General features: G+C 48.0%; 1 protein-coding gene across 5 annotated transcripts in view; it reads left to right on the top strand.

Annotated features, from left to right (window-relative positions):
- The window catches only part of SLC13A3 (solute carrier family 13 member 3), an 84,784-nt gene extending 71,949 nt beyond the window's left edge, over positions 1–12,835 (top strand). For all 5 annotated transcript variants that reach the window (XM_082857745.1, XM_082857746.1, XM_082857744.1 and 2 more), the window contains 3 exons: positions 7,166–7,327; positions 9,810–9,947; positions 11,316–12,835. In XM_082857745.1, the coding sequence (XP_082713871.1) occupies positions 7,166–7,327; positions 9,810–9,947; positions 11,316–11,492 (477 nt within the window). In that variant the 3' untranslated portion in view covers positions 11,493–12,835. The remainder of the gene's footprint in view (positions 1–7,165; positions 7,328–9,809; positions 9,948–11,315) is intronic.
- Positions 12,836–17,007: the final 4,172 nt, after the last annotated feature.

Genomic DNA, 17,007 nt, shown 5'->3' with positions numbered 1-17,007 from the left:
CAGGAAGCACTTTGCAAATACTGACTCTGTTAATCTTCAAAGACACAGTTGAAGTAGATACTGTTGCTGTCCTCATTTCCAAGATGAGGAAATGGAGGCAACTCGAGGCTAAACAAGTTGCCTACTTTTGTGCAGCCAGAAGGCAGAGCTGGGATTTGAACCCACAGCTCATGAAGCTGGGCCCCACCCCACCCCCCTAAATTTCTCCATGTAAGCCGAGGTATGAGAGGCCACAGCCAGTTAAGGGTCAAATGGGAAATTAAGGTAAAGGAAACCTGAAATTACTTCTCAAATTGCTTACTTTTTAAAATTCGGTTTTATGTTTGCACGGCAGAAATAGAGACACAGATGTAGAGAACAAACGTATGGACACCAAGGGGGTAAAGTGGGGTGGGAGGATGGGAGTGGTGGGATGAACTGGGAGATTGGGATTGACATATATACACTAATATGTATAAAATAGATAACTAATAAGAACCTGCTGTATAAAAATAAATAAAGTTCAAAACAAAAGAGGAAAATTCAGCTTTTAAAAAAATTTATTTTATTGAAATAAAGTTGATTTACAATGCTGTGTTAGTTTCTGCTGTACAGCAAATTGATTGTTTTATATATATATACACATTCATTTTCAAATTCTTTCCATTATGGTTTATTACTGGATATTGAATATAGTTCCCTATGCTATACAGTAGGACCTTGTTGTTTATCCATTCTCTATATAATAATTTGCATCTTCTAATCCTAACCTCCCAATCCATCCTTCCACCGCCCCTCTCCCCCTTGGCAACAAGTCTGTTCTCTATGTCTGTGAGTCTGTTTCTGTTTTGTAAATAAGTTCCTTGTGTGTCATATTTTAGATTCCAAATATAAGTGATATCACATGGTATTTGTCTTTCTCTTTCTGACTTCCTTCACTTAGCATGATAATCTCTAGGGCCATCCATGTTGCTGCAAATGGCATTATAAAATTCAGTTTTAATTATCAGTTTCAAATAGTGTTACGGAAACCCAGGCTTGGGATCTGAGTACCTGGATTCAAATCCGAGCTATCCTACTCCTTGTTGGGGCCCTGTAGGCAAGTTCCTTAACTCCTCTGGGCACCAGTTTTCTCAGCTATGAATGGGCTTGAAGTTCTTACTCTATGGGGTTGTTGGGAGTAATTAAAGAAGAGAGTAAATGAAGGGATACACCGCTAATAGGAGCCAAGAGCTCCCTGTGTGTTCTCTCGAAACACTCACTCCATGGTGATTGCGGGTTCAGCTTCCAGGAGGCTGACTCTGAGGCGGGGATTAGTGAGCAGGCATTAGGCTGTGCCCTGTGAAAGGGAGGGAAGGAAGCAGGAGAGGTGGGGAGACTCCGCCCCAGGAGTGGTATAACCTCGGGCAGGACAACTTCCGGTCTGAGCAGGTCCCTCAGGGGCTGACAGTGAAGGCCGTCTGCTGCCCGCACTCCCTGCGCTGGGACAAAAGGCCTTCAGAGTCCCGAGAGCGGAACCATCACGCTATGGACCCCACACCAAGGCCACACTGAAGGGGGACCGGGGGGCACATCCAGCTTCTCTACATAGCTACTCTTTTTATGTGAAATGTGTTTTTATTTTGTTCATTTTTTTCAATAAATGACACATACAAAGGTACAGACTTCAAAAGGAACAAAAAGATGGATGAACAAAAGTACTGTTTTCGTCTCCATTTTAGGAATCCTGAGGACCAGAGAGGTTAAGTGACTCATGCTAGGGAACACAGCTCATAGATAACAGAGCTGGGCTTTGAACTTGCATCTGTCTGACTCTTCTCACTATTCTCACTATTGCCTCCTACTGGGGATGTATCAGGGAAGGCTTCTGGGAGGAAGTGGCATGTTAGCCATGGCCTTGAGGAGGCCATGCAATGCAATGGTAGAAAGCATGGGTGGTGGACCCAGACCATCTGGGTTGGAGTTGATCTTTCACCTCTGAGCTGTGTGCCTCCATTTCCTAATCTGTAAAATGGGCATAATGTGCCCATCTCATAGAGTTGTTACACTTATTAAGTGAATTAATACATGTGGAGAACTTAGAACATAGCCAGACATAGTTGTTTATTATGATTAGATATTATGGAAAAGGGGAGGTTCTTGCCCTGAGCAACTCGGTGGAAATGATGCCATTTATCGAGATGATATGAACCTTGCCTCACGCTGAGCCTGACCTGCACCCCAAAGGCTTCTCCAAGCTCAGGGAGTGGTGGACAAAGACTGGCTCTCAGTGGGCCTGGCTGCAGGACCGCTGAGCATGCCGGGAGGCCAGTCTGGCTCCTGGCCCAGCCTTGGGCAGCTGGCCGCGGTTTCTGTTCAAAAAGGACTTTGTGTGACAGCTGCTCCCTCCCCCAACCCCTGCTCGTACCATCCCCCCCACAGGCGGCCTGCTGCAGGAGGGACCAGAGTGCTCAGGGCATGTCCTGCTTCCTAGCCCTGCCCAGTGCCCTCTCCAGGTCACAGCCAGGCCTCCTGGGGCTTAGAGGCCTTTGCACTGGGACTGGACTCCCACCTGCTGGTTCTGAAGGGCTGGAAGCAGATCCCAGTGCTTGCTCTGAGCTTGACCACTTGATGTCCTCACTGCAGGTTTCTCCTGCTGCAAAACTGCCCATATAATTAGACTCTAGTCTGATGGCTTGACTTGGCCTACACACGACAACCCCTGCCTACCTTCCTGATGTCAGCTCTTACCTCTATCCCCTCGTGGGCTCCCCTCCAGTCCCATTGGCCCCTTAAAGTTCCTCAACCACATGACTCATTTGCACCCCAGGACCTTTGCATCTGCTTTCTCTCTGCCAACTGCTCTTGCCTGAGATCTCTGTGTCCTGACCCTCAGGTCTCGGCTCCAACGTCACGTCCTCAGAGAGACCATCCCCGACCACCCTGTCTAAAGTAGCATCTGCCCTTCACAGTCACTCTCCCTCTTATCACCCCACTTATTTCCTTTACACCATACCTACCCCCAAGTTATCCTGTTCATTTGTTTGTTTATTGGCATCTCTGTTACTAGAATGTAAGCTCCACAAGGGCAGGGACCATACCTGTCTTATCCATTGCTGTTCTAAGCATCTAGAAAAGTCCTAGTACATAACATGACCGTGTAATAAATATTTGTTGGACAAGACCTACAATATGGGCTGTTTTGAGGACTGATGACATGATGGATGGCAAGTACCTAGCAGAGGGCTGATACAGACCAGCTGTTAAAACCAGCAGCCTATGTCAACCTCACCACTTTCCTTGTTATTATAATTTTACTGTCTCATAAAAAAAGGTCTTATTCTGACACCTTCATTTATATCTCTTTTAATCTCTACCCACAATAAACTTATCTACAAATATATTCAGTGATACAAGCTTGGTATTAAATCAGGGTGGAACAGACCCTATAGGCAAGTAGAAACGTGTGTATTCTCCTGAATCCCTCATTTCCTGCTGGAGAGTTATCTTATTATTATTGTTGTTGCTGTTGTTGTTATTTTATTGACAAGGTAGACTGATGAAGTAAGAGCCAGATCCTGGGCTCAAAGTTCCAAACGTAATTGACTTATCTGGGCAAATCACAACCTCTTTGTGCCTCAGTTTCTTCAACCATAAAATACAGATAATTATACTACTTACTTCATGGAGTTGTTTCGAAGATTAATAAGTTAACATTAACAAAATACTTAGAAGAGTGCCCAGCACAGAGTGAGCACTGTATTAAGTGTTTGTTAAGTTAAATAAATAATAATAAGCCCTGTTCAGTACTTACTATATAGAGGAATCGTTTCTACCTGTACTCATTTAAGCCTCACCACAACCCCTTGAAGAAATCAAGGAACAGAGACGTTCATTAATTTGCCCAATGCCACACAGCTTGTAAGTATTACAGTGGTTTGAATGTTCACACATGTGCGTAAAGTCTTCCTCCTTTCCTTTAATCAAATTGACTGGCTCTCTCTACCTAAGAATTCTTATACAGAGTTGTGCACACACAGCTGAGCCTATTGTGTTTTATGAGGCTTTTAAAGAGATTTTCAAGGGTTTTCTATTGAGATTTCAACTTTTTAAAAAAGAATTATTTATTATTTATTTATGGCTGCGTTGGGTCTTCATGGCTGCGTTGGGTCTTCATTGCTGGGCGCGGGCTTTCTCTAGTTGCGGCGAGCGGGGGCTACTACTCTTCGTTGCGGTGCGCGGGCTTCTCATTGCGGTGGCTTCCCTTGTTGCGGAGCCGGGCTCTAGGCGCACGGCCTCAGTAGTCGTGGCTCACAGGCTCTAGATCTTAGGCTCAGTGGTTGTGGCTGGCGGCTGTAGAGCGCAGGCTCAGTAGTTGTGGCTGGCGGCTCTAGAGCGCATGCTCAGTAGCTGTGGCACACGGACTTAAGTTGCTCCGCGGCATGTGGGATTTTCCCGGACCAGTGATCGAACCCGTGTCCCCTGCATTGGCAGGCGGATTCTTATCCACTGCGCCACCAGGGAAATCCCAGAGATTTTAACTTTAAACATTCCACTTGTACCATAACACCCTCCTTTAAGATCTGACCCTACTATATGTCAGAGAGATCAGGGAGAGAGGACCTCCTGGAACTGGGAAAGGAGGAGGAAGAGCGGGCAGCTCAGCCCCTCCCTCCCATCCTGCGATGTGGCCTCAGGTACCTCTTGGCAACTGTGGGGGCTGTAAGGAGCACAGTTTGACAACCACAGCCTGGGGCAATTTCTGAGTGTTCCGCCACCTCTGACATCTCGTGACTTGATGCCACTAATGGCAGCTGGCATGTTTTGGGCACTTACCCGGTGCCCAAGCACTTTTCTAAGTGCTTTACAGATTAGCTCCTTTTATCCCAACAATAACCCTCTGGGACAGGGACTGGTACATCTCAGTTTACAGAAAAGGAAGTGAGGCACAGAGAGGTTAAGTTACTTGCCCAGGATGACACAGCTAGAATGGATTAAGGTGGGGGGACAAACTTAATCTGATTCCAGAGCCCTTGTCCTCACCCCCTGGGCATGCTGCCTCTGACCTTGCCTGTTGTTGGTCCTGGAGTCCCTGGGAAAACCATGTGGCTGTGTGTTTCCAAGGAAACAGAGCTCCTGATTCGAAGGGAATGGGAAAGGGCAGGTGAAGCCTGTTCGAGTCCCCTTGAGAGCAGCTGGGGGGTCTCCCCTCTCTGGAAGCTGCCAGGCCTCCCTCCGGCTACGGAAGCTGAGCCAGGGCCCTAAGTGGCTGCTGGGACGCTGGCTGGAAGCCTGGCACCTAGAGGCCCGGCTACAGGGAAGCTCTTGGCTTCTCATTCATCCAATTCATTAATATTCCCCCTCTCCAGCCGCTCTCCATTTAATTGCACACACGCTGTCGGTCTCTTTGCCAGAGCTGTGGCCTCTGGGAAAAACTGGTGGACCCATTTTTCCCTGCAGTGTTCCCTGGGCCAGAGGAGGGGCTGGGGCTCGACTCTGCCATATACTATAATTTCTAAGCTATCAAACAGTGCAGATATGAAAGAAGCACCTTAATTTTATAAGGTCTCTTCTAGGGAAAACTAGCATGTATTATTCATTCCTTGAAGGTAACTTTTAAGTCATATCGTAACGACAGATGTATTATTTTATTTATGTAAAAACAGAATACTGCATTCTAGAATCCACTATGAAAGCTTAATTTCTGGAATAAGCAGCAAATTTTCTATTAAATACAAAAGAGCATAAATTGTCTCTGATAAACCGGAGTTTGTTGGTACCAAAAGATACTGCGTAGACATACAAGTGTATGACTACCATAAAAGGGCTATGGTAGACATACACTTGATTCTAAATGTTAGGGGTCTAATCCAACTCTGCCCTTGATCAGCTCCTAAGCCTACAGCTTTGTTATCTTTGTTAAGAAAACGACCTACAGGCAGCGCCCTTGCAGCTTTAATGAGATATTGCTGCATGGCACCACCAGGGGGCAGCATCGAGCACAATTTTACATCAGTTTTTCCTCTTTGGGGTTTTAATGAAGGTGCATTGGATTCCGGGTTGTTAAGGATACATTTGAAGTGGTGAGGACAGAGGTGGGGGAGAGTATCATTATTAAATACTCGTAAGTACAGTAATTCCTGGAGAACTCAGCAGAGAGAGAGCTCGGAGGTAATTCTGCAGCGTTGGTGGCAGGTGTAGTCCAGAGCCAGGGAGGAGACAATCGACCTTGTCTTTTTTCTGTCCTGGAGGGCAGTGGTCCGCTCTGGGCACTGCCCTTCATTAAGAGGTGCAGTGACAGTCTGGTGTATCCAGTGGAGGGTGCCCAGTGACAAGGAACTTTGCAGGAGAATGTTAGTTTACTGACGTACGTGGCCCTGAGTGCAAAATACATCTTAGTCACTATTTTGGGGACCTAGAGCAAATCACAAAAACTTTGCCAAGTTAGGGTTCCTTCTCTGTAACACAGGGAGGAATGCTTACCTTGCTGGATGGTTGGGAAGAGTCAGGGAGGTAATGCAGGCAGGTGCCTGACACCCTGTAAAGCCTCAATGATGGTGATTCTTATGATAAGGAATAATATGTTGATAATGTTAGTGTTTGTGGTACCACCATTGTAATACTCATTATAAATATCCTTATTATTGATAATCCTATTCATTGTGTTGTATTTGATATATATCTGACACGTTTCCTATTATATATGATATATATAATATCTTGTATATATTATATATTTGGTATGTATTAATACATAATAATTATAAAATTAATATTGAATATTTTGTATAAATGTGTTAATATTTTTGTAATTAGCAACCATCACTGGAGGAATGAGAAGATTTAGCATGCAGGGTCCAGTTCCCCTCTCCCACTCAAGTTTAGGGGGTCCCACAACCAAATGGATTATTTGGAGAACCAGATGGATTATTTGAGGATCCGGGGGTTTGGGCCCTGGGCCTGTAGAGTATGGAGTACAAAGCAGCTCAGGAAGCAGAGAAGCTGGCTGAAGTCCAGGCTGGAATATGTGACCTTGAGCAGGTGACTTACCCTCTCTGAACCTTAGTCAACCCGTATGTGAAAGGGTGTAGTTGCCATCGCTGTGGCCAACCCTAACCCTCCCCCCTTGGCCCAGGCCTGGGGGGGTGGGGGCAGCTGTTGGAGGGCGGGGGGGTGAAGAGGTGTCCTTGCTTCCTCCCCTTTGCAGGAGTCGGGGCTATCCGCGTGGATTGGTGGGCAGCTGCACCCCCTGGAGAAGGTGCCACCAGCGCTGGCCGTGCTGCTCATCACTGTGGTTGTCGCCTTCTTCACGGAGTTTGCCAGCAACACGGCCACTATCATCATCTTTCTGCCTGTCCTGGCGGAGCTGGTGAGGGTCCCTATAGGGTCCTGGGGCGGGAGGGAAACACCTCTCCCCAACACACGTTCAGAAATCTCTTTCTCGCTCCTGGGAACTCCACCAGGAGCCACAGTTGGTCATTGCTCTCGTCCAAAATGCATGATAGCGTCAGAACCATGATATATATTTTTTAAAAGAATACTGTTTTTTTCTTTAAGAACTGCATAAACAGAGTAAATACTTTCCAAATGCACCAAATTCCCTCCTGTGGGAAAAGTCACCCATGGTGACATGGAGAGTTTTCTAGGAAAATAGGAATTGCCAAATATGGATGAAGAAGAAGTAGAAAATCTGAGTGGACAGATAACCTTAGGAGAAATTCTAATGGTAGGCAAAGCTCTAGCCTCCCTCTAAAGCAGGGTTTCTCAGCACTATTGACATCTTGGGCCAGAGAATTCTGTTACGTGAAGCTGTCCTGTGAATTGTAGGACGTTTAGCAGCATCCCTGTTCTCTACGTACTGGATACCAAAGGCATCCCCCCTAAATTGTGACAATCCAGAATGTCTCTAGACATTGCCACATGTCTCCTGGGGAGACAAAATTATCCCCGGTTGAGAATCACTGCTCTACAGATCACTAGCCCCAGAGGGATGTCTGAGGGGAGAGCTAGCAAACCTTCAAGGAACAGATAGTCCCCACTTACCCCCAGTGTTCCAGAGCACAGAAAGATCGAGAAAGCTGTGCAATCAAGGTACAAGGTTAGCAAAACCCTGACACCAAAAACAGAAGGAGAGCAAAGGAAAAGAAAGTTATAACTCAATGTCGCACGTAAACAAGGATGCGAGTAACAAAATGGATCCAAGGTCATATGAATTCTACTAGAAATTTCAAAACTGATTAACAGACACTATCAGTATAGTTTTATATTTAAGTAGACTAAAGAAGACCAAACCATATGATTATCTCAATATAGACCAAAGTGATCAGATTAAATCGATGTTGCAAGTATATGCTTCGTATGCAAACAGTGATATGCCAGGCACACTCTCTGAATCACTTTTTCCTTTTTATTTGTTTATTTATGCATCAATTTATAATGGATATCACACTGTATTAGCACACACAGATACACTTTACTCTTTCTCAATGACTAGAGAATATTCCATTATGAATCCATAGTTGCTGATTTTATTTAAGCAATCTTCTACTGATGAACACAGAGGTTGTTTCCAGCCTCTGCTATTTCCCAGCAATGCTGCCTTGGCCTCTCCTTGTCTGAGCACCTTTTTATACGTAGATACATCTAGATCTCCAGAACTGAGATCCCTGGGTGAAAGAGCACGTGCATTTACAATTTTGTAAGAGATGGACAAATTGCCCTCCCAAGTGTGGGCGTGCCATTTCCACCCCCACCAGCAGTGTGGGGTAGGGGTCCCCGTAGCCCTGCTAAGTGTGATTGGATTTAATCACACCCTTCCCCAGGATCTGAGAGATGGGGGTGCTCTGGGGGGGAGGAGGGAGAGCAGACCCAGTCATGTCTGCAGGGGCAGCTTTTGCTGAAGAAGATACTAGCAAATGATTTATTCTTCTAAACGTTGCTTATCATCAAAATCAAAACATTTTACATGCAAGGGGGTGATCTTAGTGCTTTTTGAGAAAATGTATATGCTTTGGTTTACAAAAATTCCCTAGAGGGGCCAAAAAATCCTTACCTTAAAATAAAATGCTGGCGAAGTGATCAACATGAGTTACAGGTGGACGTGTCATTCGGGGGAGGTGATGAACCGGTGGTCTGCTAACTGAGGCCAACCGACAGACACCTTTGATCCACACGGTCTTAGAAATTTGGAAATGAGTGCCGACGGTGCTACCGTGAGCTCTCTTTATCTCTGAAATCCAGTGAGGCCCCAACAAAAGGTACCCAGAGGCCAGCTGTTTGGATCGTTAGGCTGAGAGAAGGACCAGGCAGGGGACTTGAGGCTTTTTAGAGCCGTGATTCTCAAGATGTGGTCTCTGGACCAGAAGCATCAGCATCACCTGGGGGCTTGTTAGAAATGCAAATTCTTGGGCCCCCCCCCCGCCCCCGCCCTAGACCTGCTGACCCAGCAACTCTGCAAGAGGTGGCGCGAGCGCTCTGGGGGTTAACAAGCCCTCCAGGTGATTCTGATACGCACTCCAGTTGGAAGAGGGAGTGTTCTAGAATAATCTCCCCAGCCCATCCTCCCTGATGAACCTGCATGTGCTTGGAATGTCGCTAACCTAGGAATGTTCTCTCCATATCTCCCTCCGTCTGGTTCTCTTCTTGTCTGTCTGTCTCTATTTCTGCCTGTGTGTCCGTTCTGGCCGCATTTCTCTCTGTGTGTCTTTAAATCCATCTTCCCGTTTGTTTCTCTCGTTCTCTCTCCCTCGCCAATCTCTCTCCATGCATCTCTGTGTCTCCACCTGTCTCCATCTCCCGTGTGGTTTCTCTGTGTTTCTCGGCCTCGGTCTGTCCCGCCCCTGCTGGCCCAGGCCATCCGTCTGAGGGTGCACCCCCTGTATCTGATGATCCCCGGCACAGTCGGCTGCTCCTATGCCTTCATGCTTCCAGTCTCGACGCCCCCCAACTCAATCGCCTTCGCCTCTGGACACTTGCTGGTCAAAGACATGGTGAGTCTGGGCACTTTCTAGCAGAGGCCCAGGGAGGTGGGTGGACACCAGGGGTGGGCAAGGCAGCAAGGCAGGAAGGACCTGTGCTTCCCCCAACATCCCGCAATTTCTGAATAGGTCCTTCCGAGTGGGACCAGAAATATACCTTTAGGCAAACACTCTGAGATGATTCTTATGCTTAGGCAACTTCAGGAAGCACTGCCTCAGCGACTACTTTCCAAAGTTTGCTTCAGAGACTAGGGGCTTCCCCTCTCTCTGGGCAGTGCCCTGTCTTCTGACTTGTTTGGCCAAGCGCTCTGTGCCCGGTGGCGGCGTCTCTAGGAGAGGAGCAGTGGACCACACCTGGGACTTAGGGCCGGGCCTCGGTGCCCAGCCTGCTGGAGAGGAGACAGAGGCCGAGGGTCGTGGCAGTGGCGGGGGACCTCCAGCTTTCGGCAGGGCCCCCCGCCAAGGCTCCCCTGCTGAACTGGCTCCTGCCCCCTCCTCCACCTGCTTCCTGCTGCCCTTCCCCCTCCACTGGCTGCCTGGGGTGTCTGCACCGTGGGTGCTCAGGGACCTAAGCTTCGGGGTCCTAAGGTGGTGCAACTGAGATGGGGGAATCTGCTTAACCAGTCCTCAACCCACGCAGGCTCTCCAGGCACAGAGTTCCCCCAGGACAAATGGAGACAGTGAGAGGCAGAAAGAGATCACAGAGCAAAGAGACAGCAGGGACCCAGGCAGACAGACAGACGTTCATCCACTGTGGGTTCATTCACTGCACAGATATTTGCTGAGCACATTCCATGTTCTGGGCAGGGGGTTGAGCAGTGTAGGGGAGACACAGGCTTGCCTCTAAGGAGGTTGCCTTCTATGAGGGAGACAGTAAATGAAAAGCAGAGGGTATGTTTACTGATCAAAGCAGATTATTTTTAGGTTGTGTGATCCTGGGTGAGCCCGATTCTGTGAGCCTCATTTTCCTCTTCTGTAAAATGGGAATAATGATGATGATGATGATGATGATGACAGCCCTCACAGCGTTGCTTTCAGGGTAAATTACATAGCTCTGTGACAACTGCATGGCACAGTGCCTGGCACCTAGAAACCACTCAGTGAATGGGGACATTTTCAGCTCCTTGAGGGTCAGCCTAAGGCGTGTAAAGACGGAAGGGTCTTGGGTATCGGCCAACCTGGGTTTGTGTCTGGCCCCATCACTTCCCAGCTGTGCAGTCTTGGGTGAAGGGCTTTCTGACTCTGAGCCCGGGCTTTTCCATCTGTATAATGGGCCTCGAGCAGAACCCCCTCACCCTGGGCTCCATTGCAGGCACGGACGGGATTCCAGCTGTATAGTGGGCCTCAAGCAGACCCCCCTCACCCTGGGCTCCATTGCAGGCGCGGACGGGACTCCTGATGAACGTGATGGGCGTCCTGCTGCTCAGCTTGGCCATGAATACTTGGGCACAGACCATCTTCCAGCTGGGCACCTTCCCGGACTGGGCCAACATCCACCTAAGCAATGTCACAGCACTGCCATCCACCTTGGCCAATGACACATTTCAGACCCTCTGAGTCCCCCTCGGGTACTCTCTTCGGGCTGGGCTCTCATCTGCTGCCAGGACCCTACAGGATGATCAAGCAATTCTTCTCTGTGATCCAGCACGCAGCAAGCGAGGGTGACTTCCAGGGGTCCACTTGGGTCCACAGTCTCGTTATCTAGGATACCTTCTCCTCTGTCATGCAGTTCAGGGTGCAGCTACCTCCCAGATCTGCTGCCTGAGCAACAAGCTCCTTTATCTCTGAGCTGTTCTGTGGTTAGGATGCAAGAAAGCCCAATTTCAGCAACAATAAGCAAATCTGGAATGGCGTTTGTCTTGAATAGGTAGGGTGGGAAGCACAGCTAGCATCCCTCGCTGACTACACGAGTTACCATCTGGAGAGACCATCTTGCCTTTAGAGATCACCTTCCTTCAAGAGACTCTGGGGCTGCTGTGTCCCAGTCCAGCTGTTGCAGCTGTTCACAGTTGGTGTGCGCTCTGCTTGGTGGGGGCCAATTCTCTGCCAGTTATTCAAATATCACCCCTGCTGATACCCAGCAGCCAGGGGTATTTTCAATCCCTGGCGACAGGGGGAGGGACAGATGACATCCTGAGGACATGGAGATCGTGCAAAGCCTCCTTGCTGCTTCTCCGGGCTCCCGAGCGCACAAGAGGAGTTCTAGACCTTTCTACCCAAGCTTATTAGGATTTTCCTGTTCAGTCTGATTCAGTGTGGCCACAGTTCCAGGGTCAGGCCAAGTCTGGGCCATGCCTTCTCACAGGTGACCCATGGCCCCTCCAGCCAGGCCCCTTCCGCACGTGGCCCACAGGGGCCTTCGTGACTGCAGGCTTCTTCTTCTTCCAGGAGCTGGTCTTTACCTCCCTGCCCCGACCCGAAGCGGTAAGCATGTTCGATTAGCAAAGGCCACATTTTTCAGGGGTGAGAGAAAAGTCAAAAGATAAATTGGGGCCTTGTAAGAGGTCAAATGTCTCAGGCAGGGAAACACCATAATCCTCTTCTACAGACGAGGACAACTTAAGACTTCCCCTGAGCCAGTGGCTGGTGGGGCCTGTCCTAGAGGATCTGATCCCTCCTTGCTTCAAGTAGGAACATCTCGAAAAGGCACCGGCTGAGGGGCCCAGAAAGCTCACCTCCCCGACTTCCTATGCCTCTGAGGGATGAGGTTCCCCAAGCAGCTCGGGCTGGGAAGCAGCACCCAGGGACTGAACTTGTTCTTGAAACAGCACAAGTGAGTCATGGATGTTCCCCTGGGAGCAGTGGGGAGGAGGGAGAATGGGCTCCCTGTCCTTCCCGTGGGGTTACTTCAACATTTAGTCACAGTTACAGCCCTTTGGGGTGGGGCGTGCACTTCTATTGGATGGGGCAGTGGAGAAATTCATTCACAGAGAAACCCAAGGGGCTTATAACCGGATGAATCGTGATTTCAAATACTTCTGATTGAAAATTCTATAAAATAAAGAATGTTAATCAACCCTGGGCCTGGAGATTATTTACCTTTGTGGCCATAAAAGAGCTTCAAAGCCCTAAGTTCTGGAACTGGGGGTTTCACAGAATTGACCTCCCTGACCTCACTTCCTTACTGCTCTCCCCTCTCCACTCTACTCCAGCCACATACTCAAACTCTCCTGCCTCTGGGCCTTTGCACATGCTGTTTCCGTTACCTAGAACACTTTGCTCCCAAATATATGCTTGTTCCTCACTTTATTCAGGTCTCTGCTCAAATGTCACCTCCCCAGAGAAGCTTCCCTGACCATCAAGTCTAAAATATCACCCTCATTACTTTTTATCCCCTTATCCTGCTATATTTTTCTCCTTAATATTTAGTCAGGACACTGTATTATTTACTTTCTTGTTTATTAACTTTCTCTCCCTCTAGAAAATAAACCTATGAGAATACAAACTTTATTTTGTTCAGTATTGTAACTCCAGTTCCTAGAACAGTTTCTGGCACATAGTAGATGCTTAGTAAACATTTGATAAGTAAATCTATACTAGAATTTATGAGAAAGCAAACTCACTCTTCAATCTGGGGTCTGTTTGGCTCATTTCTTCATTCACTCATTCTTCCATTTATTCATTCAACAGTATTTATTTAGAATCTGTTACGTGCTAGTCCACTGTCCCCAGCCACATGGAAATTAGCCCTGGAGACAGGCAGTAGGCAGGTAAACAAATAGGTAAAGTGACTCTGGGTCATAATGTGGGCTAAGAAGAAAATGAAACTGGCCAATGTGAGAAACCTATGGCTATGTTAGCTATAAAGGCTGTGTTAGCCAGGGTGGTCAGGGAGGACTTCTCTGAGGAGGCGGCCCTGGGCTGAGACCGGTAGGAGTCAGCCATGTGCTCAAGGTGGTGTGGGCAGAAAGGAGATGGCAGGGATGGTACAGAGTCGTTAGAAATTTACCAAGGACTCATCTGGAATACACAAGAAATACCCAGAAGCCAGAAGAGACAAAAACAAAACACGTACCTGAGGCTGCGTAACAAATCACCCCAAAGTTCAGGGCCTTAAAACACAACACATTTCTGCACTTGGTCAGAGTTCTGCAGGCCTGGTTTTGTCTCTGCTGTACATGGTGTGGCTGGGGCCACTCAGCTGGGGGTTTAGCTGGCGCTGGAAAGTGCATGGTGGCTGTGGACCCTCCAGGGTCACGTGGCTTCTCCAGGAGTCCAGCCTGGACCTCTGTACGTGGCAGTGGGCTTCTGAGAAGGCAAAAGCAGAAGCTACAAGTCCCCTTAAGGCGTGGGCTTGGGAGTCCAAGAACGAACGTCAATTCTGCCACATTGTATTGGTCACATCAGGTCACAGGGTTAGCCTGGTTCAAGGGGAGGGAAATAACTCCGCTCCTTAATGGGAGGAGTGCCATCCACACACAGGGCAGAAGATGGCTAGCCACCAACTTTGGAAGCCTTCCACCATAACACCCAAGAGAAAACTGGGTGAAAGTTACGAATATGCCGTTCTGAAAAGGGATATGTGAGTGGCCAGCGGCTTTATAAAGAGACGCTCAGACCACTTGTAATCAGGTAGGTGCAAGTTAAGCCACGGTTCAACAACATGCCAATCAGACTGACAAAAACTAGAAAAGTGGACAGTGAGTGATGGTGAAATGCGAGGGCACAGAAACCCTTGTTTTCTGTTGGCGAGACAACTATTACCGTCAGCCTGGCAAGCACCTTGGTAGTAATTGGGGATTCATTGTCTGCGTTCCTATGGCCCATCCTGTTCTTGGGCTTATATCCCAGCAAAACTATCCCAGGGGTCCCTAAGGAGACAATGTAGGAGGATATTCATGCCACAGTTGTCTGAGGTACCAAGGAGCTGGAGGCCACCAAGGTGACCATCACTGGGGAAGAGGGGCATTTAAATAAAACATGGAGGAAGCACACCGTGGAAACATGGCCACAAGCAGACGCGATGAAATGTGGAGTGATAGCATGGACACGGACAGACTCCGGCACAAACGTCAAAGAGAAGCGCAGGATCATGTGGGCAGAGGAATGGAAGCTGTGAGGGTAAATGGGGAAAAAAGGTGAGTAAAACTCACTCCTCGTTGAGGGAGGAGTTCAGTAAGCCGAATTGGACAGCCGGCTCCGCTCATAACATCTGTATGACCTTAAGCAGGCCCTTTACTGTTTGGACTCTGTTTTCCCCATCTGAGAGATGAGGGTCTAGTTACAAGGTGTGGGCAGGTGGTCACTTATGGAAACCACAAGAGAAAGCATAGACCCTGGTGGTGAGAGGAAGGGCTAGTCATGGAGAAGCACCTCTCAGCCCGGGGTCTGCAGGACAGCTGCTAACCTGGAGCTGGCAACTTTAGTCCAGGGACACATCCAGCCCTTGATGACTTCACAGGGAAGTAGCTGCCCTGGGTCTTCCTTGCCTCTCTCTCTCTCTCAGCTCTCCTGCTGGGGCTCCCCAATGGGCAAACACAGCTGTATTGATGAGGGTTCTCCAGAGAAACAGAACCAACAAGATGTGTACGTATGGAAAGAGTTGCAGTTCGAGCCCAAAGGCCGCCTGCTAGCAGAATTCCCTCTTGCTCAGGCGAAGTTGGCCTTTTGTTCTTTTCAGGCCTTCAACTGATTAAACGAGGCCCACCACGTTATGGAGAGCAATCTGCTTTATTAAAACTCCATTGATTTAAATGTAAATCTCATGTGGAAACACCCTCACAGAAAGATCCAGAATAATGTTTGATCAAATATCTGGATACCATGGCCCCACCAAGTTGACACATGAAATTAACCGTCATACCAACAGAAGCCAGAATGTAAGGGAGTCCTTTGATGCAGCCAATCCAGGTCCTCCTTTATAATTTTTTTGTATTAATTACATGTTAAAAGGATAATATTTTGGATGCATTAGGTTGAATAAAATATTTTATTAAAATTATTTTCACTTTTTTAATGTGACCACTAGAAATTTAAAAACTTTCTATGTGACTCACATCATTTCTCTAAGAGAGCACTGCCTATCCGATAAGACTCTAGCCACCTCTCCACATTCTGAAGCCAACTGGACGGTGGCAACATTCTACCCCCACAAGCTGTAAACTTCAATGACTCTAATATTCTATGGACCTCTGATTGTGATTCTAGAACTGAAGACTTACCACTTCCTCTTCATGTTCTGTCTTATGGCTCTGAATCTTCCACCCAGAATTCCGCTCAGCAAAGCGCATTCTATTTTTGATGATTCAGACACTCCTTCCGGATGTTGTGGGCTTAGGCTCAGGCCAGCCTTATATAGGCAGAAGTGACTGCCCGTATGTGCTGAGAAAAGCCAAAAATATCTTCTGCCCTTTCTCTCCCTGTGCTCACATCCTCCCAGATCTTATGCATCCACTAGAGGCCCTGGGGAAATGACCAACATGTTCCTTAACCAATCAGCTCCCTCGTGCCAGTGCAGTAACTAAGCAAATGCCGGTGTTTTCCAGGACTTTTCCCTCCGACCAGCACAATGCCCTGAAGTTTCCTGTGTGATGGGACCCAGGCCACGGGATCTGGTCCAGTGGGCATCATAGAGGCCTGTAAGATCTGGTCTGAGAAGCCTGGGGCTCACTCAGGCCAAACTATCAGTCCAGGTTGGAAAGAGCTGGCCTGGAGCATTTATATATTGTCTACTGTGCACTGAACATACATTAGCACATTGAATTCTCAACCCTAAGAAGCACGTACTAGTATTCTCCTCATTATAGCAGAGTACATCCAAGTTCAGAGAGGGACAGTGTCTTTCCCAAGGTCACACAGCACAGTAAGTGGCATAGCTGGCCTTTGAGTGAAGTCTGCCACCTCCACCCCAGGGACCCTGCAGATCAGAGGAACAGCTAGACTGCTCCCTGCATCAGTCCTACTGAGGCCTCTGTCAGAACTTGTAAACTGGTGGCCTTTATGCTGGCTTTGGCCCGCAGACCTACCAAGATTGGCCTGCACAAGGGTCTTTCACTTTTTAAAAATACTGGCTTTTGAAACTTGGAGGCTTCTACATAAAATTGGGAATGACTGGCATCTTTGGAAAAACTGG

This window comes from Leucopleurus acutus (assembly GCF_964270905.1).
Source record: "Leucopleurus acutus genome assembly, chromosome: 16".
NCBI lineage: Eukaryota > Metazoa > Chordata > Mammalia > Artiodactyla > Delphinidae > Leucopleurus > Leucopleurus acutus.
The sequence above is the reverse complement of the archived record's forward strand: the minus strand, read 5'-3'. Positions and strand labels throughout refer to the sequence as shown.